The sequence below is a fragment of the Staurois parvus genome, unplaced genomic scaffold (assembly GCF_062004578.1).
Source record: "Staurois parvus isolate SC_StPar_1 unplaced genomic scaffold, SC_StPar_1.0 ptg000347l, whole genome shotgun sequence".
In the NCBI taxonomy this organism is placed as follows: Eukaryota; Metazoa; Chordata; class Amphibia; order Anura; family Ranidae; genus Staurois; species Staurois parvus.
Genome location: NW_028318143.1, coordinates 15,266,024 through 15,290,729, shown reverse-complemented (window position 1 = coordinate 15,290,729; position 24,706 = coordinate 15,266,024). Strand labels below are relative to the sequence as shown.

The window sequence follows — 24,706 nt, the reverse complement described above, 5'->3', positions numbered from 1 at the left end:
TATTTATACATGTTGATCATATCCCCCCCTTATGTATTATACATGGAGATCATATCCCCCCTTAATCTCCTCTCAAGAGAATAAATTCAGTTCCTCTAATCTTTCCTCATAGCTGAGCTCCTCCACGCCTCGTATCAGTTTGGTTGCCCTTCTCTGTACTTTCTCCAGTTCCCCAATGTTCTTTGTGAATTGGTGCCCAAAACTGAACTGCATATTCCAGATGAGGTTTTACTAATTATTTTTACCAGGTAATATGATATCTCTCTCTCTCTGGAGTCTATACCTCTTAATACAAGAGAGGATTTTGCTCGCTTTAGAAAATCGCAGCTTGACATTGCATGCCATTATTAAGCTCGTGATCTACCAGAATTCCAGATCCTTCACCATTGAATAAGAAAGAAGAGAAGGGCTGATAGTGGAAAAGGCTATACCAGTTGTTTGTTTACCAGCATCCAATTCTCCTGGAGGTAGCAGTATATCCCAAAGCTTAAAGTCTTCCTGTGTTCCTCAGTAGGGGGAAGAAGAAAAAAAAAAAAGCAAGCCTGCCACAGATAAAATGCCTCAATTCGTATGTATCATAATCTGAAACCCCTGAGCAGGCATTTCAATCATGGTAAAGCTAAATAGATGCTGCACTCTTCCAAAACAACTCTGAGATAAATGTCAAATACTATTTCAAAAGACTATTAAGCCAAATAAACCTGAGCTTTCCTTTAAGTTAGTGAAAGCGGTCTACAAAAGCATAGCCCTTTGTGTCACAATCAAAATTAGTAGTTAAAGAGTAACTCCACTTTTGTTGAGGAAAAAAAAAAAAAAAAAAACCCCCCACACATTCCCCTCTGGATGTCCTATGTACATTGCAAGGATTCTAACAAACTTTGCTGTAGATTTCTACCTTTGTTATTCAGAAGAAATGGCTGCTTGTGTGTCTGATTCCATGTGCAAAGTGAATTTGTACGGGAATGGTTTCATAATTACACACTGGCCTGCGTTTTAAACATTTTCAAAGGTTAAACGTTTCACAACAGATTTATGATCATTTTTGCATGCTGAATTCAAAGATATTCATTTTCTTTGTTCAGATCTGGTTTCGAAGATATGCTGAATTTTTGTTACAACATATTTTTCCAAAATATTGCCATCGTTAAAGCTTCTATGAGCACTGTTTTTGTTACAAATGGTCATGGATAACCATAAATAACCATTTTTTCTTTTCAGGTGTATTGCAATGAATCATAAGTGTAAGAACCATCCTAATAGGTTCTGCTATATCTTTGGATATGTGGTTCATCCAAACCGTAAAGCAAAAATAACAGGTATTGAGAAGAAGGCATATCATGCTTACTTTGGAGTCAAACTAGGGGACCAGGATAAACCATTCGCTCCCCATATCTGCTATAAAACGTCTGGAGAAACAACAAAAGGAAGAGTATTACATTTGCTGTCCCAATGGTGTGGAGGGAAGGAAAGATCACATCACCGACTACTACTTCTGCATGACAAACCTAAAAAGGCATCAATGGCAAGAACAAGTATCATGTTCAGTATCCTGATGTTCCTTCTGTCATAAAACCTGTCCCCCATGGCGACCATCTTCCTGTTCCTGAGCCCGATGTCACCATGGAATTTAGTTCTGATCCTGAATGTAGTGACCACTGATACAGCCGAGTGTGATGCATACCAGCATGAAGAGGCCGACCGATGCCATTGACCCAAGGCGAACTCAACTGCTGCAGAGGGATGTGGTGTCTGCTCAGCACAATCGGAAGTCCCTGAAAAGACCTTTCATTCAGGAATAGGTTTTTTTTTTTTTACTCTTTTAGGTATACTTTAAGAACATCTTGTAAATCTTCTGTACAAAAATCACAACATAGCGATATCTGGTATGTGCTAATATCTCAAAAACGTGATCTGATTAGGTAAAATTAGCATGATTTTCGGAATCAGTGCAAAAACTGGCTTAAAATCAGGTATATCTTAGACCTTCAAAATATGGCAGACCAGTGTAATTAATTCAATCAGCTGCTACACCTGTAGGGATCTAATAAGGAAAATGGGCAGCACAGTGGCTAAATGGTTAGCACTTCTGCCTGGCAGTACTAAGGTCATTGGTTCGAATCCCAACCACGGCACCACCTGCCTGGAGTTTGCATGTTCTCCCTGTGCCTGCGTGGGTTTCCTCCGTGTACTCCGGATCCTGTCTAAATTGGCCCTAATATGTGTGTGTATGTATGAATGTAAGTTAGGGACCTTAGATTGTACACCCCTTGAGGGTTAGGGACTGATGTGAATGTACAATATATATGTAAAGCGCTGCGTAAATTGATGGCGCTATATAAGTAACTGAAATAAATTGCATCCCTTTAGGTGTGATTTCCCTTTGGGAGTATTGCACCAAAAATGACATTTTTGTTGCAAGGGATGCTCAAAATCTGACTTGCATCTTAGTAGAGACTTCTGGGAAAATCAGTAAGCCAAATCACACAAGCAGGAAATGACATTTCTGGGAGACATTCTGTACACACAATGTACAGAACACCTCCAAGTAGCCATATTGCAATGCATTTTTCAGAAAATTGCAACGCTATAGATTGAAAAGCAAAAGTAATTTTTAATAACATTCAATTACAATATGACTTGTATAGCAATTGTATACACTACATTATTTTATTTGCCATTTATTTTTTCCCACGAAAGTGGATTTACCCTTTAAAAACATGGATGCCTTATTGGATCCCTTATCCATCATGTTCCCATATGTCTGTACAGGCTATTGTTTGTCCGTACAAGCTAGTTTCTTGTTGTCTCCACTGACCACAGTTTGAAACCACAGATGGACCGGGGAAATAGAACTGACTGGTCCAGAATACCTATGGTAGCCAAGATATAGAAGTGATCAGAAGTGTGGGGGATGGGAATAATGCTCTGCAAGGAAGACAGTTGTTGGAAGGCCAAGGAGCCTGAAAGACCGAGAGAAGAATAAAAGAAAACAAAAAAAAAAAAGGGAGGTAAAAGAAGTAAAACAAGAGATTAATAACCACCTAAATAGATTACTGGACCAGAAAGTGGCTGAAGTGACCCCTTCAGAAACTTTTACATTTCCCCTCTCACCCACCAAGGCCATTTATTACAATCCAGTGGTTCTCATGCTCAGCTCACTCCTTTTTAATGGAAAATACCTCAATAAATGGGCAAGAGTCACTGGGTGGGTGGAGCTCGGTGTACAAGTGCAGCGATCTTGTAGAAAGCGAAGAACTCAAAACACACAAGAAGCTGATGGGTGTTTTAACCTATGGATCCAAGAAACAAAACTGGTTGTGGGTGAACTTAGTATTCAAAATGTTGAAAGAAAAAAAAAAAAAAAAAAAAAAAAAAAAAAAAAAAGGAAACAAAATTGATTTTAGGGAAAACATTTTTAAGAAGTTTTCTTTTATGTGTACAGGAATAGGGAAACAAGAAATAAAGTGTTACTAGAGCTTTTGGCTCACCAAGCAGCTATGTGGAGTGGACACAAAATGTTGCGATTACTTTTTTTTTCCCCCACTTTTTTCCCCAAAAGTCCTGGGAGTGAAGTGCAAAACGCAAAATAAACAGCAAGAAAAATGCTGCAGTAGCACTGTTAAAATACAAAATATTTATATTATGGAACTATTAACACATGATGTTCCATGGCAAAACTTTGGAACCACACAGCTGATTTTTTTCCCCGCTTTTTGTTAAAATCAAGTCCATGTCAACTTCCAAGGATTTACATGATTCTCAATTTGCTTCATTCTTCGATGCTTCGTCAAAATTCTCTACAAGTTCTGGAAATAGAAAATTAAAAAAAAATTAGAACAGCCACTATACACCTAAGAGTGTAAACAAACTAAATCATACAGGAGTAAAATTACAAATTAACTTTGCTGAAGACCCTTTTACACTGATCAGTTTTTCATGTGCTTCCTATTGACTTATTTATTTCAGGTACTTATATAACGCCGTCAATTTACGCAGCACTTTACACATATATATTGTACATTCACATCAGTCCCTAACCCTCAAGGGGTGTACAATCTAAAGTCCCTAACTTACATTCATATGTACACATTAGGGCAATTTAGACAGGATCCAATTAACCTACCAGCATGTCTTTGGAGTGTGGGAGGAAACCGGAGTACCCGGAGGAAACCCATGCACGCACAGGGAGAACATGCAAACTCCAGGCAGGTGGTGCCGTGGCTGGGATTCGAACCAACAACCCTAGCACTGCCAGGCAGAAGTGCTAACCATTTAGCTACTGTGCTGCCCACTTAAAATAGAAGGTACTTTTGAAAAAAAAAATTGCATCAAAGATGTAGCATACGGGACTTTTCAAATCGCAATGCAACTACAGTGTGAAGAGTTGCACTGGATTTAAAAAGGATAACTCCACTTTCATGGGGAAAAAAAACAAAAAAAACAAAAAATAGCATACAATTGCAACAGAAGTCATATTGTAATTCAAGGTCAATAAATGTTAACTTTTCAACCTGCAGATCTGTAATTTTCTGTAAAATGCAATATGGCAACTTGGAAGCATGCTATACACAGGTGGTGTACAACACACCACCCAGAAATGTCCTTTACTGCTTGTGTGATTGGCTCACTGATTTTCCTAGAAATCTACACGAAGATACAAGTCAGATTTTGGACATCCAACTACAAACGTATTTTTTAGTGAGATACTCCCAAAGGGAATTCACTTCTAAAGAGATGCAGACCCTGCCGCTTTCCACAATAGAACTCTGCAAGTGCAGCAGCTAAATGATGTAATCATTGCCATTCACATTTTGAGTAGACAAGCAGGTTTTTTTCTTCAGAACAACAAGGTAGGTGTCTGCAACAAAGTTAGCTAAAATTCCTGCAATGTACATTAATCACCTAGGAGGGAAATGCTTTGTTTCTTTTTTTTACCCAACAAAAGTGGAGTTACTTTTTAAAGGGATGCATTTTCTTCTGTTTTTAACCGCTTCCCGACAGCCCTATAGCAAATATACTGCTCCAGGGAGGCAGGGGTGCGCAAAATCACACACACACACACACACACACACACACACACACACACACACACACACACACGATTTTGCAGTTTCGGGTAGGGGGTGTGCGCCCTACCCTTGCTGCCATTCGCGGCTGTCAATCACCAGGTCCCAACCAGTGATTCCTCGCCGGCGCCCGGTGATTGCTGAGCACCTCAGACGGGGAGGAGAACTATTTGTAAACAAAACAGTTCTCCTCCCTGTCAGCTCATGCACACTGCTTTGGATGGCTGTGCACAGCCATCCAAAGCAGTGTGCTTACAGTGAAGCACACAGACACAGCCCAGAGTAAAACAGCACACAGTCAACCCTTTAATTGCCCCTCATGTTAACCCCTTCCTGCCCAGTGCCATTAGTACAGTGAGAGATTTCCCTTCCAATGCCTGAAAACATTATGTACAATTCAGTCTGGATTCTGCTATAATGTACAATCTATATGTAAAGCACTGCATAAACTGATAGTGCTGTATAAGTACCTGTAATAAATAAAAAGGATTAAGGGATAATACTGGGGCAGAATTTAGGTAGTTGAACTAGGAGTAACTTAAAACATATTTAATGAATACACTACACTGAATCTTTCTAATATTCTTTGATCCAAGCAAAAAAGGAGGATCCCACTGTAGTTTGACAGGGATTAGAAAGGCAGGAACCTCTGTGGTAGTGCAAAAACCTTGTAAACTCCAATAATTTCTGCCTCTAAAGCATATACAAATTTACATTTTTGGTTAATGTTAACAGTCCATATACTAAAAGCATTACTATTTCAGCAGCCCTCAATGTACAGCCCAGGACAAACTCTGCCACTGGTAAGCCACACCTGCTAACTCCCTGGAATTCCACACTGGAATGTTAATGGAAACATTGGAGACAGACAGGAAAAGAGGGGAGGAGCAACACGATTGAATATTTGAGTTTACAGGCTACACAAAGTACTTTTAGTGTTGGCGCTATATAAATCCTCTATTATAATAATAATAATTTACTTACCAGGGACGTCATCATCTTCCTCTTCTATGTCCTCTGGTTTAGGTGCCTTACTATCCAATACTAAAACAGAAAACACAGAAGCCTGTTATAATAGCACCTAGTAACAGTGGAAATAAAACTGGCAAATGTAGAAAATCAACTGGTTGTAAGAAATGTAATGACTAATCTGAAGCATGCAGGTTGTAGACAGCTGTCCCTAACCTAGTTAAAACACATTTATAGTAGCATATGGTGTTAGTAGCAAGCATGGGTGTACATTGCAGCTGTCAACTATTTTTAAACCGCCAACAACCAGCAGGTCACCAAATTATCCCTAATGCAGCCCTTATGGCTACAGCAAAGGAGCTGCATTCTCTGCAGTATAAAAGATATGAAAATACAACGGAATAGGAGACTGCATAAGCAGGTGACCGATTCTGTCTGCAGCATCTTACAAAAAAATATTGAGCATGTCAAGCTTTAAAAAGAGAACTACTCAGAACTCCACTTATGCAAGAATCAAATCTGATCAGTTTCAATGAAAGTTAAGTTACATTTCTGTTCATGGAAATACAAAAAAGTATTTACACACACACACACACACACACACACACACACACACACACACACACACACTTTGCAGTTATAACAGCTTCAATTCTTCTGGGAAGGCTGTCCACAAGGTTTAGGAGGGTGTCTATGGGAAGGTTTGCCCATTCTTCCAGAAGCACATTTGTGAGGTCAGGCACTGATGTCGGGGGAGGAGGCCTGGCTCACAGTCTCCTCTCTAATTCATCCCAAAGGTGTTCTACTGGGTTGAGGTCAGGACTCTGTGCAGGCCAGTCAAGTTCCTCCACCCCAAACTCGCTCATCCATGTCTTTATGGACCTTGCTGTGTGCACTGGTGTGCAGTCTTGTTGGAACAGGAAGGGGCCATCCCCAAACTGTATCTACAAAGTTGGGAGCATAAAATTGTCCAATATGTCTTGGTATGCTGACGTCTTAAAGAGTTCCCTTCACTGGAACTAGGGGGCCAAGCCCAACCCCTGAAAAACCATACACCATAATCCCCCCCTCCATCAAACTTTACAATTGGCATAATGCAGGCAGGCAACCACCATTCCCAGACACATCCATTGGATTGCCAGATAGAGAAGCACGAAGCGTGATTCGTCACTTCAGAGAACACTTCTCCATTGCTAGTCTAGTGGCGGCGTGCTTTACACCACTGCATCCGACGCTTTGCATTACACTTGGTGATTAAGGTTTGGATGCAGCTGCTCGGCCTTGGAAACCCATTCCATGAAGCTCTCTACACACTGTTGTTGTGCTAATCTGAAGGTCACACGAAGTTTGTCTTTAGCTATTGACTCTGCAGACAGCTGGCAAATTCTGCGCACTGTGCGCTTCACTATGCAATGACCCCGCTCTGTCATTTTATGTGGCCTACCATTTTGTGGCTGATTTGCGGTTGTTCCCAGTTGCTTCCACTTTGTTATAATACCACTAACACTTGACTGTGGAATATTAAGTAGTAAGGAAATGTCACGGATGGACTTCTTGCACAAGTGGCAACCTATCACGGCACCACGTTTAAATTCACTGAGCTCCTGAGAGCGACCCATTCTTTCACAAATGTTTGTAGAAGCAGTCTGCATGCCTAGGTGCTTGATATTATACACCTGTGGTCATAGAGGGGATTGGAACACCTGAATGATTTGGAGAGGTGTCCAAATACATTTAGCAATATAGTGTATATAGAGAGAATGAATATGTTTCCCTAATAGCTTTATTGAGTATATTGTCAACTACTGGAGCCTTGAAAAAAACTGCTGTATGAACAACCCAATCTTAAACACCGAACACTCAGAAGCTGGGAGAAGGTGAGGCAGTTGAAATGGCAAGCAATGTCAAACTTAAGGTAATCTTTCAATCCCTGACTCAAGCTGAGAAGGTAAAAACAGATATAGCTAAATAAGAAGCCAAACATTTTAGTCTGCACAATAATGACTGAAGGCTTTCCTTCATATATGTGTTCGTCATGCAAATGCAATATTAGGTTATAAGTAATATAGTGCAATGCTAAATCAATGTCAATAGATCAAAACATGCAAATAAATATTCAGCCCTTATAATAAAGTGATAACTCAACACTCTATATATAAATAAAGTGCAAAAAGTGCTCAAACAAAAAGTGTTCGCAAAAAAGGTGTAAACTGAGGTCCTTAAAACTTCAAAAATGTGCAATAATACACACTATAAATGTTACATATTATTATATGATGTATTACAAACAAAACCCCCATTCATATAATGCAAATCCCCTATATAGAAAAATGACACTATGACCAGTGTTGCTTTGACCAATATAAACCATAAATAATCAAAAAAAATGTTCAAAAAGTCCATAAATCATCCAAATAGTGCTTCCAAACAGCAATAACTCATGCAGAGTGATAACAGTGATAATGTCTCTGCAGGTGTCAGCACACATCCTCCGTGGCTAAAATGCCCCCTCACCTCCATTCTGCGACCCAATGGGACACTACGCCTCCAGGATCACTCCTAGATCCTTTTCCAATACTGGCTGGTATCCTTAGTACGTCACCTGTAGTCCCCCTCTCAGGTTGGAAATAAGTACTCCAGGCCTTCCAGGATAGATACACCATGTACCATGGTGAGAAAGAAAAAGATCCTCCAGAGTGTAGTAATTAGGGTAAATAAGACTCTTTATGAAGATATCCTGATGAAGTCACATGGTTGAGTGACGCAACGCATAGATCTTTGCACAAGCAGACAAATCCTAACCCATGCAGTACACCCAGGCATGAGGTTTTTTTATGTGATTGTACAAGATTTCTACAAAATATGAGTGGGCATTTTTTTTTTTTTTATTTACCCTAATTACTACACTATGGAGGATCTTTTTCTCTCTCACCAGGATACATGGTGAGGGAAATATCTAGCTGGTGTATCTATCCTGGAAGGCCTGGAGTACAGATCAGGGGCGGAGTGACAACTCATGGGGCCCCCAGGCAATAGGGGATCATGGGGCTCCGGTGTCCTTGCCCATACTCAAATCACACCCAAAGAAAGCTTAAAAGAAAAAAAAAAAAAAAAAAAAAAAAAAGTGTACCAGGGGCATTTCATGGGGCCCCCTACTGACCCCAGGCCCTCGGGCAGTGTCCAAGTGCTCAAATGGTCAGTCTGCCCCTGGTACAGACATTATCACTATTATCACTCTGCATGAGTTATTGCTGTTTGGAGCACTATTTGGAGGATTTATGGACCTTTTGAAAATGTTTTGATTGATTATCGTTTATATTGGTCACAATGTCATTTTTTTATATATATAAGCGATTTGCATTATATGAATGAGGGTTTTGTTTTAATTATATGATGTATTACACATTCATAGTGTGTATTATTGCACGTTTTTGAAGTTTAAGGACCTCAGTTTACACCTTTTTGCAAACACTTTTGTTTGAGCACGTTTTGCACTTTATATATAGTGTGTTGTGAGTTATATCACTATTATAAGGGCTGAATATTTGCATGTTTTGATTTATTGACATTATTGAATTAGTGCTGCACTATATTATTATAGTTTTTCACTGTTAAGGTATCAGTTTGAGCGTCAGCTGCTTTATTGTATAGGTAATACTCCATATAAGCGCAGGAGGAAATTTCTATATAAATATTAGGTTATAGCACACAGAAAACCCACTAATGCCCAATGCTCTTCAAACAAACGTGTGGACAAACGTTTTGCATCTCAATTAACCGCTTCCCATCTCAATTAACCGCTTCCCCTCCACAGAAATACTGCTACAGGGTGGAAGGTGTGCGCAAAATCACCTATAGATATACGTGACTCTGCAGTTCCGGGTAAGGGGTACGTGTGAGCTCTACCCATGCCGCCATTCGCAGCCTCTGCTGTCAATCACCAAGTCCCGGCCAGTGATCGCCAAGTATCTCCGACAGGGGAGACCTGTATGTGAACAGTACAGATCGCTCCCGTCTGCAGAGTCATACAAAGCAGTGTGCTTACAGTGAAACAGACACAGCCCACGCAGTAAAACAACCTCTTCCTGCCCAGTGCCATTAGTACAGTGTCAGTGCTTTTTTACTAGCACTGATCACTGTATTGGTGTCATTGGGGATGTCAGTGACACCAAATCAATTCCCTCCGGTGTCAGAATGCCCGACGCAGTCCCGCTAAAAGTCGCTGATCGCCGCCATTACTAGTAAAGAAGACAACCAAGACATGTAGCAGAATACATTTTGGCCTAAATTTGATAAAAAATTTTTTACTGGACATTAATAGCAAAAAGTCAAGTCAAGGGGGGGAAGACGTCAATTTCATTTGGGTGCAGCGTTGCATGACCGCGCAATTGTAAAAGTAACAGCGCCGTATCGCAAAAAAAAAACTGTCTGGTAAGGAAGGCAGGGAATCCTCTGGAGGCAACAGGGTAATAAGTCTAAACTGCTACGTGCTGTTTAGAGATGAACATTTAGGGAGAATCAAAACACACTTTGTTTTGGATACAGTAGGGATTAGATCCCCAGACAGTGTTTTATTGCTGTCTGCATCAGTATTCAAATGCTCGGACAACCACTGTCCACATTTATGGTTACAACCTCAACATGAATTGTAGTGAAATCTTTCAATGAGACACTTGCTCTAGTGACTAAGGCTAGGCATGGACCTCCCTTACTTTGGAGAGATTTATTCTCACTTCAAGCAGTCTCTCTGAAACAGGCAGTCAAGGAAATCTCCTTAATGAGACAGGCAAAATGGATGACAATGAAGGTCCCTTACCCTGCCGAGGGAACTGTTCAGCTAGCTTGCGGAGACTTGTGAGGCTGTCAGCACCCAGCTGACTTAGGATTCCTGGGAGCATTTCTGTGATCTGCTTAGATTCTGCATGGCCGGTAATGGCAAATGTGTTGGCGGAAAGGGATGCTTGAACCTTGGGATTGTTAAAGTGGATAACAGTGCCATCATCTTTAATCATATTTACCTGGGAAAAGAAGAAAGAAAAAAAAAAAAAAAAAAAGTTATGCACCTATAGTTTCCCTTTAATGGAAATAATACTCATGGATATTATATTGATTTTTTTTTTCTTTTTTTTTTTTAAAGATGTTTAGGTCATGTCACTCGGAAAAAAAAAATAAAAATAAATAATAAAAATATCTCTCTCTCTCTTCTCCAGTGAAAGCTGTAGCTACCATACCAGAGTAAAATACTTTTTGCCTGGGACACAAGTAGCATGAAATATTGGCTTAGGCAGAACAGGAGCAGGCTTCCACTTCCACTTGATCCCAAACATTACCTCTTCAATTCCAGCAATATTATTTACTGCCAGTTTCTTGAGAGAACTCTGAAGTTTCTTGTCATCTGCTGTTGCTGTTCTGTGTACAACCTTCTTCTTTCTACGGGCTGTGCCCTAAGAAAAGCAAAAACAGAAAGGATTTTTTGACAAATGCAAAAACAGTACGGAAACAAAAATTCTAGGAAGCATCAAGTTTCAATATACTGTAATGGTAAAAAGGCAGGCAGAAAGTATGGGTTAAAGACTGGTTAAAAGTCTGTAACAAAGGAAAGGATCAGCAAAAGGGGAAACGCTGTACCATTTCTTTCCTTGGATCTTTGCTCTATTCTAGAGAGACAAGAACCTTCACATTCAACACTTGGGAGTATTTGATCTCTGCATCCTTCACAGAACACTGTGGTTCCTTCCTGACCCCTAAGTTACTATTGTGTACTGAACTGATGGCAGAAGGAACCACAGAACCAACAGAAGGTTGACGCTTAGCACTAGTGAAGATCAGAACTGTGGCAGACAGGACAAGCTAGTAGAAAAGTATATTCTTTTGCAGGTCCTGCCTTGTTAAAGAGGAATACATGAATTTACAGTGATTGGGGTCCCATGCCAGTTATCCTGGCCCCTCCTAATCTTGGCTTTAAGGGCATACCTGTGGGCTCACTCACAAGCCATGTTTCCTGTGTCCATAGCCACACACAGAGCGGCTTGGCTCCACCCCACCCCCAGTCACAAGATCTGGCTGACAGCAGAAGGAGGCAATGGCTCCCCCTGACTCACCGAATCCTGTGAGACTAGGAAGTGAGAGGAGAGAGCCGTTGCAGACTGGCACAGAATTGGATCAAGTGAAGACTTTGGTAAGAATAAGGGAAGGGGGGGGACATACTGTTACCTAAACATTTTTTTTACCTTAAAGCAAGGAATGCATTAAGGTAAAAATGTATAGACTTTAGAATCCCTTTAACCAACTTTGAAAACCGCTACATTCAAGGCATGCCGCGATTGATAACTGTTACAGCAACTTTACGCTCTCTACCAATCTGTCAAGCCATCGAAAGGCTGGTGTCATAACTGATCACACGTGCAGCACCATGGCAACTGCAGACCAAACAGACTAAGGTGGCAGCTTAGTCAGTCAATAGTAAGTGAATTCAAACCTGCTTGGGGCAAGCATAGACCTTCACCTTTATATATATATATATATATATATATATATATATATATATATATATATTTATATTAAAAAAAAAAAAAAAAAAAAAAGGAAAGAAAAAAAAGATTTGGACCACTTTTTTCTGCCACCATACTTCTAGGTTTCTTCCTTGGCTGGATCAGAGGGTTTCGTTTCCGCATTAAATCATTTTAACCCCTTGGTGCCAACGTAAGACAAATATGCAACCTCACAGAACTGGGCTATTTTGCATGGGGCTGCATATTTGTCTGTGGGCTGGGAGTGTGCCACATATCGCTCCCAGCACAAATACCAGGGGTGTCACTGAGAGCCCCGGGTACCATTGTAATGATCAGGACCTGGGACTCCCGATTCTGGGTCACGTGATTGCTGTTAAAGCCTCTGATTGGCTACTGCAGTGATCAGTCAATGTGAAGCCCGCCCCCCTTTGGTTTTTCCCCCCCTCTCTGAATAGAGAGAGATACATTGAGAGAGCTGGGTGCATAGGAGAATGTTATACTCGAAATATGAGTGTAACATGTTCTTAACCACTTCCAGTCCGGACACTTTTACCCCCTTCCTGTCCAGGGCAATTTTCAGCTTTTAGCGCCATCACACTTTGAATGACAATTGCGCGGTCATGCAACACTGTACCCATATGAATTTTTTACCATTTTTTTTTTTATACAGATAAAAGCTTTATTTTGGTGGTATTTATTCACCGCTGGGATTTTTATTGTTTTTGCTATGTAAATGAAAAAGTACAACAATTTTGAAAAAAAGTGTTTTTCTTATAAAAATTTGCATATAATTATTTCATCATGAATCTTGGCCAAAATTTATTCCGTTCTCGCTTTAGTAAAAAAAAAAATCAAGTTACACTTACGGTAACGTCTTTTCCAGGAGTCTTTCAGGCCAGCACTCTGAGAGACCTCGGCTCCTCCCCATCTGAGGAAACACCTCCACCTACAATAAAAAAGCTCCACTCCCCTCAGACCTCAGTTCTCCAAGCATCCTCCGGTCATCTGGGGAGACACAATGCGAGACAACATAATCACAATAAGCCATCTTCACATAAGCAATAGCAACACGGGTGGGAAACCGGTGCTGGCCTGAAAGACTCCTGGAAAAGACGTTACCGTAAGTGTAACTTGATTTTTCCCCTACCGTCTTTCAGGCCAGCACTCTGAGAGGATAAGCGAGTACTCACCCCTCGGGCGGGCTAACTGCTTGCAAGACCTTACGACCAAAGTCCTGCTCCTGCACCGAGACCAGGTCCAGTCTGTAATGCTTGGCAAATGTGTCAAAGCTGGACCCTGTTGCTGCTCTGCAAATCTGCCCTGGGGAAACCCCTGCTAGCTCTGCTTGGGTAGCCGCCACCGCTCGGGTGGAATGTGCCTTGATACCCTCCGGGACCTCCAGGCCTTCCGCCTGATATGCACCTGCAATCGCAAGCCGCAGCCAGCTGGCCAGCGTCCTTCTAGACGCCTTCTTGCCTCTTCTAGCCCCCTTAAAAAAAACAAAAAGGGATTCGGTGCTTCTGAATTCCCTAGATTTCTCCAGATACTGGAGAACGCACCTTCTCACATCCAGACAATGATACCTCTCCTGATCTACCCCCACCGGGACAGGAAAAAACGAGGGAAGGACAATGTCCTGTTCCCTCTGGAAACACCGAGCCACCTTCGGAATGAAGGACGGGTCTGGTCTGAAAACGATTCTGTCCGTAAAAATACGGAGATAAGGTGGTCTAATCGAGAGAGCCTCCATCTCGCACACCCTCCTAGCCGTGGTAATCGCCACCAGAAAAGCCGTTTTAATGGTGAGCTCCCTTATCGGGCAGGACTCCAGGGGCTCGAACGGAGCCCCAGTCATCCCCTCGAGCACCTTGGCCAAATCCCACACTGGAAACGGTCTGGACCTCGGAGGCCTCTGCCTCACCAGAGCTTTGAAAAACCTACTCACCAATGCCTCCCTGGCCAGGGGCGTCTCTAGGAACACACTGAGGGCCGAGACCTGGCCCTTGAGCGTGCTGACAGACAATCCCTTGTCCGCTCCCGCCTGCAGGAATTCCAACACGGAAACCAAACTATGGGTTGCCACGGCCGTCCGGTCACACCAGGCTGAAAAGCAACCCCAGACCCTACCATAAATGGCCTGGGTCTCCTCCTTCCTACTGGCCAGTAATGTCGCCACTACCTTAGGCGAGAACCCCTTCTCTAAGAGGAGCTGTTGCTCAGAAACCAGGCTGTTAACCGTAATCTTCCCACGCTGTGGCAAAGAACCGGCCCCTGTGTTAACAAATCCTCTCTTGGTGGCAGCTCCCAGGGTGGACGAGAGGCCAAACATCTTAGGGTCGCAAACCACGCCCGCCGCGGCCAGAAGGGAGCTATCAGGATTAACGAGGTCCCCTCCGTCCTGAATTTTCTCAGGACCAGGGGGAGCAAAGGAACCGGGGGAAAGGCGTAACAAAGCCGGTAGTCCCACCTCTGACCTAATGCGTCCACCGCTCTGGACCCGTCCCAGCGGGATAGAGAGAAGAAATTTGGGACCTTGTTGTTCCTCCCGGAGGCAAAAAGGTCCACCTCCGGGGATCCCCACCTCCGCACAATCTCCTGAAAGACATTGGGGTTCAAGGCCCATTCCGACTCCCTGAGCCGAGTCCTGCTCAGGAAGTCTGCCTTCTGGTTCAGCTCCCCTTTTAAGTGTATCGCAGACAGGGACGCCAAGTGCACCTCCGCCCAGGACAACAGTGTCGCCGCTAAGGCTCCGAGGGCTTTGCTCCTCGTCCCTCCCTGCCTGTTTATATAAGCCACTGCCGTGGCATTGTCCGTTAGGACACGCACGTGCTGGCCCGTGACCCCCACCTGGAAGGAGTGCAGAGCCTCCCACACTGCCCTCAATTCCTTCCAATTCGAGGATTGGGCCCTCTGCCCCAAGGACCATTCCCCCTGAGTCACCAAATTCCCCAGGTGGGCTCCCCAGCCCCTGGCGCTGGCATCCGTAGTGACCTCCGTGGATATCGGAAAGCACCACAACAGCCCCTGTGTTATGCTGGACGACCTCCTCCACCACCATAGAGACCTCTTCACACTGGGGGGAACCAGGACCCTGCGTTCTAGGGAGTGACCCCTCCTGTCCCAAACCCTCAGGATCCACAACTGGAGGGGACGCATATGCAGACCTGCCCACTGAACTGCCGGAATGGACGCGGTCAGTAATCCAAGAACCGACATGGCCTGCCGTATGGATATCGACCCGCTCCCCTGTAGTAATCTGACCCCGGCTTCCAACTTGGTGATCTTTTCCAAAGTCAGGCTGGTCTTCTGGTCTACCGAATCTAGAGCGTAGCCCAAGTAAATCACTCTCTGAGAAGGTACCAGGCAGGACTTCTCCAGATTCAAAATCCACCCCAAGCTTTCTAGATGGCCTCTCACTATAACCAGGTCTTGCCGTAAGTGAGCCTCTGAGTCTGCGAAAAGCAGCAAATCGTCCAGGTAGGCTACCACTGAAATCCCCCTCAAGCGAATAGAAATCAGTGCCTCCGCCAGAACCTTGGTGAATACTCTTGGCGAGGAGGAAAGGCCGAATGGAAGAGCCCTGAACTGCCAATGTCGAATTCCTTCCTCCCCCCCCACTGCCAACCTGAGGAACCTCTGAGAGGCTTCCGCCACGGGCACGTGTAGATAGGCGTCTTTTAAGTCTATGGACGCCATGAATGCCCCTGGTGGTATTAGGGACCTGATTGTAAAAATGGAGTCCATGCGGAACCTCCGGTAACGTACTGACCTGTTTAGGGGTTTCAGGTTCAAAATCAGTCTGAACGCCCCCGACGGCTTTTGAACCACAAACACATGGGAATAAACTCCCTTCCCTCGTTCCTCTACCGGAACCCGGGAGATGGCCCCCTGGGACTCTAGGATCTCCAAAGCGCCCACCAGAGCCGCGTCCTTTGCCGGATCCCTTGGACGGGTCGTCACCAGAAAAGTCTCGGGTGGCGGCCTTAGAAATTCCAACTGGTAACCCCTTCGGATGACATCCAAAATGAAGGGGCTGGTGACCACGGCTTCCCACTGTGGGAGGAATGCCGCCAATCTTCCCCCCACAGGAGGAACCAAGTCATCTTGGTTTTTGGGGCTGCTCAGGAGGGCGAAAAATCGCACCCCCTCTTCCCCTACCTCTCTGTCCAGCAGACCTGCCCTGACCAGGCGGTCGCAGGTTCAGCCTTTTTGCCGGGCGGGCCTTCCGTGACCCCCCCTCCTGTAATTTCCTTTTGAGAGGGAAGGACTTCTTCCTATCAGCTGTCCGGTCCAACAATTCCTCCAATCCCGGGCCGAACAAACAGTCCCCTGTGAGGGGGATGCCGCACAACCTAACTTTTGAAGTGATGTCCCCCTGCCACGTTTTAAGCCACAGCGCCCTTCTGGCTGAATTGGTCAGGGCTGCAGACCTGGCCCCTAACCTCACCGACTCTGCGGAAGCGTCCGCAATATACCCAACTCCTTGCAAAAGGGTCTCAAAAGAGGTCAAGATCTTCTCCTTGGGAGAGTCTGCCACAATATGGGCCTGCAATTGCGTGAGCCAGTACTCTAAATTTCTGGCTACCACTGTCGTAGCCATGGCCGGCTTCAGGTTGTACAGTGTCGAGTCCCAGGCCTTCCTAAGGAGAGACTCCGCCCTTCTGTCCAATAAGTCTGGTAAGACCCCCATGTCCTCAAACGCCAGGTCAGTTCTCCTGGTCGTTTGGGAAAAGGCGGCGTCTAGTCTAGGGCTCTTGTTCCAGACCGCCTCTGGGTCTTCTGAAAACGGAAATCTCCTTCTCAGCGCCTTAGAGAAGAACGGCTTCCTTTCCGGGTCCTGCCATTCCTTCTTAATGGTGTCCACCAAAATGTCATGCACAGGAAATATCCTGTGCTGGTGCTCCTCTAACCCTTGATACATTTGGTCGTGGAGAGACAAGGCCTTAACCTCCTCCTTAATGTCTAAGGTTTCGTATATAGCCCCCAGGAGCTCATCTACCTCCTCTAGAGTCAATTTGTACCGGGAGGGGCCCCTCCCTTCCTCCGAGGGACCCTCCCCCGCCGATTCCTCCTCAGACTGGGAGTCCCCTACTGGTTCCTCCCCGGTCACAAGGGGTTCCCGACGACTCACCGTAGCTACCTGGGGGGGGGGAAGTGTAGGCAATGGGAGGGCAAACCTCTCCATGAGGGATTTGAAAGAGTCGAAGGTGGTAGCCAACTCCTTCACTGACCTGGCTAGGTCCCCCTGTTCCGGCTTCTCCTCCCTCACCAACCCCTGTATACATGGGCCACAAAGAACCTTACGCCAAGATTCTTTCAAGACTTCCTTACAGGAAGGGCATCTCCGCTTGGGCTCCTGGTGCCTAAGCTTAGCTCGGACCTTGCCCTGAAAGACACAAAAGAAAGGGGGGGAGGAGGGAAGCCTAATCAGTCCAACACTAAACACCCCCCCCCCTGCTCCTTCCTGACAGAGCAAAAAAGGGCCTGCAATCCGCACACCCCTTGCTCTATCTCCCACTGCTAGGGGCCAACAGGTAGGGGAGGCCTCCACTGAGGCACCTTACCTGTGACTGGCTGGTGCTGGCATCTCCTGGTCCCGGTGCCTCCGACATTCCGTACCGGAGGGTGGTCGCCTGGCGCTGGTCTGTCCCCCAGACCGCTGAGCACCGCACCGCCTTTTGAATTTCGCGCCGCCGTGGTGTGAGGGCCGCGACCGGAAGCGGAAGTCGCAGCCCTGGGCGAAGCCCCGCCCCTTCCGCCGGAAATCGCCGTCTCCCGACGTCCGGCCCGGCAAAGTCCTCCGACCGCCAGCATGGGAAGGAGCGGAACTCCCCCCGATCCTCCCCAGACCTCACCACGGCACACCCCGACGCCCCCCCTCGCCGGAGAGGGTCGGGGGGCGAAGAGCAGGCAAGTGCTTCGTCCCGTCCCCCGGGATGCACTCCCACTGCCCGCAGCCTGCCCAAGGAGGATGTGCAGCCGGACACTCCGGCCTTCACTCCCGGCTGCGTCGGGCCTCTCAGCCGGCTATCCGGCCCTCGGCTCCCCTACCGTCTGCCCTGCGCCTCCTCGTGTCTCCCCACCGGAGGAAACACCTGAACTGAGGTCTGAGGGGAGTGGAGCTTTTTTATTGTAGGTGGAGGTGTTTCCTCAGATGGGGAGGAGCCGAGGTCTCTCAGAGTGCTGGCCTGAAAGACGGTAGGGGAAAAAAAGCCAAATTAGTTTATAACCAAAAATTATTTTTACATACTGTCACCCTAGCAGTACAGTGTCACCATAGTGGCACTGTACTACTTGTGGGGGGTGATGAATATTTTTTTTTACACTGATTGCTTTTACACCCATATACCCATTTCTCTCTCTCTCTCTCTCTGTCTTCATTCTTGCAGCCATTGAGAACTGAGTGAGCTGTGATTGGTCACAGCTTGTCACATGGTACAAGGCTGTGTTGAATAGCCTTGTACCATGTGACCTCTGATCATTCACAGATTTCACATGTAGTAAGCAATGATGTCAGAAGTGACATCTTGCTTACTACTTTGCATGTGATCACTGATTGGCCAATCAGTGATCACGATCGGGACCTCATACAGAGGTCCCGTCCGACGATCGGTGTTTCACTGTGTCCGGGAGGACACAACGGGCACTGGATCGTGGTGCTGCGCGCACAAGCAGGGTGTGGGGAGGCAGTTTATAAACGGCCACCCGACCCTGCAGTGCCACCGTCTGGCCGTTTACATACAACGGCCGGACGGGAGATGGTTAAAGGTGAACCTATCCTTTACCCTAGGTTCACATCTGTGCGGGTGGTGCCGATACGGATCCGCACGAAAATTCGCAGAGAAATGCGGACACACGGGGGGGGTGCCATTACATCTAATGGCACGCCGCCTGCACTGGAAAACGCAACCGTACTGGGAACTGAGGTTCCCGTCCTGGCTGCGTTTTCCAAAGAAGTACAGGGACTTCTTTCCCTGCATGTCACGGGAGTCCATTCAAATGAATGGGCTCTCGTGCAAAGCGCGGCCCGCACGGCCGCATAGATGTGAACCGGGGGTAAAAGCCCAACTGTATATTGTTGCTTTAAAGCGACTGAACCAAGCCGGTCCAAACAAACTATTAGCTTCACTAACAAAAGCAGCGGCTTTATTTACTGTATGTATGCTTAGCTATACAGTTGCAAGAAAAAGTATGTGAACCCCTTGGGATTACGTGGAGTTTTGCATGAATTGGGCATAAAATGTGCTCTGAACGTCATCTAAGTCACAACAATAGAAAAACAGTCTGCTGAACATAATACTACACAAACATTAGATGTTGCCATGGTTTAATTGCACATAACATGTAAACATTCACAGTGCAGGGAGGAAAAAGTATGTGAGGCCCTAGCTTAATGACTTCTCCCAGAGCTAATTGGAGCCAGGAGTGAGCCAACCTTGACTCCAATCAGTGTGATGATATTGGATGTGTTGCCGACAGCTGTCCTGCCCTTAAAAAACACACACCTGTTTTGGGTTTACTGGTTTCAAGAAAGACTGTCTGATGGGAACCATGCCTTGCAGAAAAGAGCTCTCAGAAGACCTACGATCAAGAATTGTTGACTTGCATGAAGCTGGAAAGGGTTACAAAAGTATGTCCAAAAGCCTTGATGTTCATGTGTCCACGGTAAGACAGACTGTCTACAAATGGAGAAAGTTTAGCACTGTTGCTACTCTCCCTAGGCGTGGTCGTCCTGTAAAAATGACTGCAAGAGCACAGAGCAGAATGCTGCATGAGGTAAAGAAGAATCCCAGAGTGTCAGCTAAAGACCTACAGAAATCTCTGGCACATGATAACATTTTTGTTGACACATCTACAATAAGGAAAACATTTAACAAGAATGGAGTACATGGGAAGACACCACGGAGGAAGCCATTGCTGTCCAAAAAGAATATTGCAGCACGTTTGAAGTTTGCAAAAGAGCACCCGGATGTTCCACAGCACTACTGGCAAAATATACCGTGGACAGATGAAACCAAGATTGAGTTGTTTGGGAAGAACGCACAACACGATGTGTGGAGAAAAAAAAAAAAGGCACAGCACACCAACATCAAAACCTCATCCCCACTGTAAAACATGGCAGAGGGAGCATCATGGTTTGGGGCTGCTTTGCTGCCTTAGGGCCTGGACTGATTGTTGTCATTGATGGGAAAATGAATTCCAGAGTTTATCAAGACATTTTTGCAGGAAAACTTATGACCATCTGTCCGCCAACTGAAGCTCCGCAGAGGATGGGTGATGCAACAGGACAATGACCCAAAGCATACAAGTCATTCAACAAAACAATGGCTGCAACAGCACAGAATACGCCTTCTGGAGTGGCCCAGTCAGAGTCCTGACCTCAACCCGATTGAAATGCTGTGGCATGACCTTAAGAGAGCGATTCACACCAGACATCCCAAGAATATTGCTACACTGAAACAGTTTTGTGAAGAGGAGTGGTCCAAAATTACTCCAGATCGTTGTGCAGGTCTGATCTGCAACTACAGGAAATGTTTGGTTGAGGTTATTGCTGCCAAAGGAGGGTCAACCAGTTATTAAGTCCAAAGGTTCACATACTTTTTCCTCCCTGCACTGTGAATGTTTACATGTTATGTGCAATTAAACCATGGCAACATTTAATGTTTGTGTAGTATTATGTTCAGCAGACTGTGTTCCTCTATTGTTGTGACTTAGATGAGATTCAGAGCACATTTTATGCCCAATTCATGCAAAACTCCATGTAATCCCAAGGGGTTCACATACTTTTTCTTGCAACTGTATATGGTATATTATCTGTCCCACTCCTGGAACAAAATCAAGTTGGGCTGAGAGCTTATCATGCATTCACAGGAAGTGTTGTATTTTCTGAATGAACACAAGTTTCCTCTAATTGGCTGAGATCATGACATCATTAGCCTGCCTCATCCAATCAGAGAAAGCTTTATATTCATTCAAAATGTGAATGGTTGAGCAGTGCTCAGCCCAACTTGATTTTGTTCGAGCAGCAGGAGAGGAAGTTCCCATCCTCTTGCCACAACATGCTACATACAGTGCTGACAACCATTAAGTCTATTGTAAGTTCCTCTTTAGTAGAAAACTGGATATTTTAAGGATCATCTGCAAGTCTATTACCCTCTTTTCATGATATCAGTGATTAAAATCCAGTTTGAATACCACTGTCTATATGTAAAATGGGATAATTAATGCATCTTGTACCAGTGACATTCTCTGTGTGTGATGGTGTAACCAAGACAGGAAGAAAACAGATAAAGCCAGCATAAAAAGGTACTTCTAATTCCTCGCAATACAAATTTTCTTTGGTGTCAGTTGAACCATCAAAATCTAATGAGCAAACCAAGAATTTATATGATCAAGTACACAAAGCAGAAAAAGTACTAACCTTACCACCTATCCGGACCTGAGCCTGAAGTTTTGCTAGTTTTTCCTGATTCATAATGGACCTAAAAACAAACAAATTTTTTTTTATATTCTTTCTGAAACACAAAATAGATTGTAGAAAAAAAAAAAAAAAATCAAAGTTGACAGCCAAGTAAGACAGATTCTAAATGACAGTGTAATATTGCATCCCATGTTGAAATAATCTTCAGGACAAAGCAATAAAATCAAGGTCTCATTTTCAAAAGACTTCCTATTCCCACATTTTTCAGTACGTGAAAACGTGATTCTTTAAAGAGGTAAAATCCACGCTAAGCCTTGCACCAGAGGAAGCCCAGGAAACATTTTTGTCCCATTTACTGGCAGTTTACAGTATGTGACCATGCCCATTAAGTAGTCTAGAGGCATTTTAAGCTCAGCATTTAAAGGCAGAGAAAAAAAAAAAAAACGTTTTGCTAAATGCTCCTAAACGCTCAAAATTAGCATTTTGCCAAGGGCACCGGATTTTTTTAAGGCAGTATGCATGGAGCCTGAAACAAGTTCTGCCTCAAGCAAAGCAACTCACACTAATCAAAAGATCAAATTAATAAAAATTCTTCAAGTGACACCGTCACCCACATGGTAACTTTTACTAAAAGCGGAGATCCTATACTTACCTTTTCAGAGGCCCACTTGTTAAAACACCACCGCTTCTGTCCCTGCCCACCCGTAACGTGTGCAGAATACCTGCTCCCCCGCTAAACCTGGCGCTTCCACCAATTGTCTTATATGTCACTACAGAAGTAACCACAGCGCACATCAAGGGAAAGCAGTATTCGTGCCATCCAACCGCTCGAATACCTGAAGCAGCCAGAGGGAAGCAAAGCAGCGGCATTTTAACAAAGCAGCCGCTAAAATGGCACTGATAGAGCTTTATTCTTCACAAGGTGTTCTTCAGTTAAGGCAGGATCACTAACCACCTCCCGCAAGCCATATAGTAAAATGACGGACGCAAGGTGGTAATCTCGTTTTGGGAGGACGTCATATGACGTCCTCCCATTCTAACCGCGCATGCGTGGCTCCTGGAGCACGGCGATTGGCGGTGCGCTGTGTCCCTCGGACACAGCAGATCACCGATCCACGGAAAGAGCCGAATATGTCGGCTCAGTCATGTGATCAGCTGTGTCCAATCACAGCTGATCACATGTAAATAGGGAAATGCCGGTTATCGGCATTTCTCTCCTTTCGAGCTGTCACGCTGACAGAGCAGAGGAGAGCTGGTAATCGGCATGCCACGGAGGGGACATGTACACTGATCACAGAGCACCGATTATCAGTGTATCCCCAGCAGTGCCACCTGTCAGTGCTCATCAGTGCCACCCACCAGTGCCCAGTGATGCCTGTCAATGCCCATCAGTGCCACCTACCAGTGCAGCCTATCAGTGCCCATCGCTGCAGCCTCATTAGCGCACAACAGTGAAGGATAAAAATCACTTATTTACAAAATTTTATAACAAAAAACTAAGAAAAAACTTTTTTTTTTTACATTTTTTTTTTACATTTTCAGTGGTTTTTGGTTTAAGAAAAAATAAACCCAGAGTTGATTAAATACCACCAAAATAAAGATGTCACAAAAAAATGATAAAAATTTCATATGGGTACAGTGTTGCATGACCGCGCAATTGTCATTCAAAGCGCAACAGCACTAAAAGCTGGAAATTGGCCTGGGCAGGAAGGAGGTATAAGTGCCCAGTAGGCTTGTGGTTAAAGTGCAATCTTTGTGTTGGCCACAGTGACCAGATTAAAACTGTCATTTCTATTGTACATATTGAATAACTAAAATTATCAGACAAGTTAACTAAGGGCTCATGTACACTGCAGCTGAAAACTGACATTCAGTAGCTGTTCAGCGGTTTTTTTTTTTCCCCAGCAGCCCCTGAACTCTCCCTAATGTTCTCCTATGTGTCCATGTACACATCGTTGTTTACAGTCATTTTTTTTGAACGCACCAAACTTGCGTTCAGGAGTAGATTTTATCAGCGTTTCAAACGCCAAACGCTTGTAAACGCGGCCAACTGCGTTTATAAGCGCTTGCATCTAGAAGCGTTTTTTTAACTGTTCCATATCCAGATGCTGTCCAGAGCTTTTTTCATTATCAGAAATGCATGCAAAGCATTTTCCATGTATTCAAATGGACCGGTACACCAGCGCAGTCAGTTCCAGGTTTTACATGAAGGAAAAAAAATGGTAGAACGTGCCGCATTATGCTCATGATGGGATCCATAGTGAATACAACCAGAAAAGACAGGTCATCTCAACACATACTGCTCTCTCTGCTTCTGCTCTCTATTTCTCTCAAAATATCTGAAACAGTTAATTTTTTACTGTTTTTCAGTGCATTCTGGGCATTTTGGAAGGTCTCCTGATTTTTCTTTAAAAAACGCTTGTAAACGCAAACGCGGCTAAACAGATTTTTTAACCTACATTTTCCAGCAGTCAGTTTCCATCGTTCAGAAGTGTTTGCCAAACGTCCCGTGTACATGGAACCCTAAGGCAACAGACTTGCATGTCAGACACAAGAACCATTATTTGTGCTAAAAACGTTTTTCTCTGCCAAATATACTGGGTGGAGGGGCCTGGATACAGTAAAACATTCCATTTATTTCTCATCAACTCAAACTATTCATAGGACTCATAAGTTAATACTAGCAAACAAATTGTTACATCAAACAAAACGAATTTTGCTACAGATTTTAGAAAGTA

The 24,706-nt window shown here is 44.5% G+C and overlaps 3 protein-coding genes across 3 annotated transcripts in view; all 3 read right to left on the bottom strand.

Annotated features, from left to right (window-relative positions):
• Positions 1-2,587: 2,587 nt before the first annotated feature.
• Positions 2,588-24,706, bottom strand: part of BTF3L4 (basic transcription factor 3 like 4) — a 33,870-nt gene continuing 11,751 nt past the window's right edge. The window contains exons 2-6 of the mRNA XM_089684485.1: positions 21,969-22,029; positions 11,366-11,479; positions 10,852-11,053; positions 6,051-6,110; positions 2,588-3,806 (exon numbers count right to left, since the gene is read on the bottom strand). Of these exons, the coding sequence (XP_089540611.1) occupies positions 3,760-3,806; positions 6,051-6,110; positions 10,852-11,053; positions 11,366-11,479; positions 21,969-22,022 (477 nt within the window). The 5' untranslated portion in view covers positions 22,023-22,029 and the 3' untranslated portion in view covers positions 2,588-3,759. The remainder of the gene's footprint in view (positions 3,807-6,050; positions 6,111-10,851; positions 11,054-11,365; positions 11,480-21,968; positions 22,030-24,706) is intronic.
• Positions 14,600-16,624, bottom strand: LOC149456859 (uncharacterized). Its single transcript, XM_089684483.1, has one exon. It carries the CDS (start codon positions 16,289-16,291, stop codon positions 14,747-14,749), a length of 1,545 nt encoding a protein of 514 aa, XP_089540609.1. The 5' UTR covers positions 16,292-16,624; the 3' UTR covers positions 14,600-14,746.
• On the bottom strand, positions 16,624-18,753 carry LOC149456858 (uncharacterized). Its single transcript, XM_089684484.1, has one exon. The coding sequence runs from the start codon at positions 17,730-17,732 to the stop codon at positions 16,647-16,649; it is 1,086 nt and encodes a 361-aa protein (XP_089540610.1). The 5' UTR covers positions 17,733-18,753; the 3' UTR covers positions 16,624-16,646.

Excerpts from the sequence above, each read along its gene's own strand:
- LOC149456859 (XM_089684483.1), bottom strand. The coding sequence starts at position 16,291 with ATGGACTCCATTTTTACAATCAGGTCCCTAATACCACCAGGGGCATTC.
- LOC149456858 (XM_089684484.1), bottom strand. The coding sequence starts at position 17,732 with ATGGAGAGGTTTGCCCTCCCATTGCCTACACTTCCCCCCCCCCAGGTA.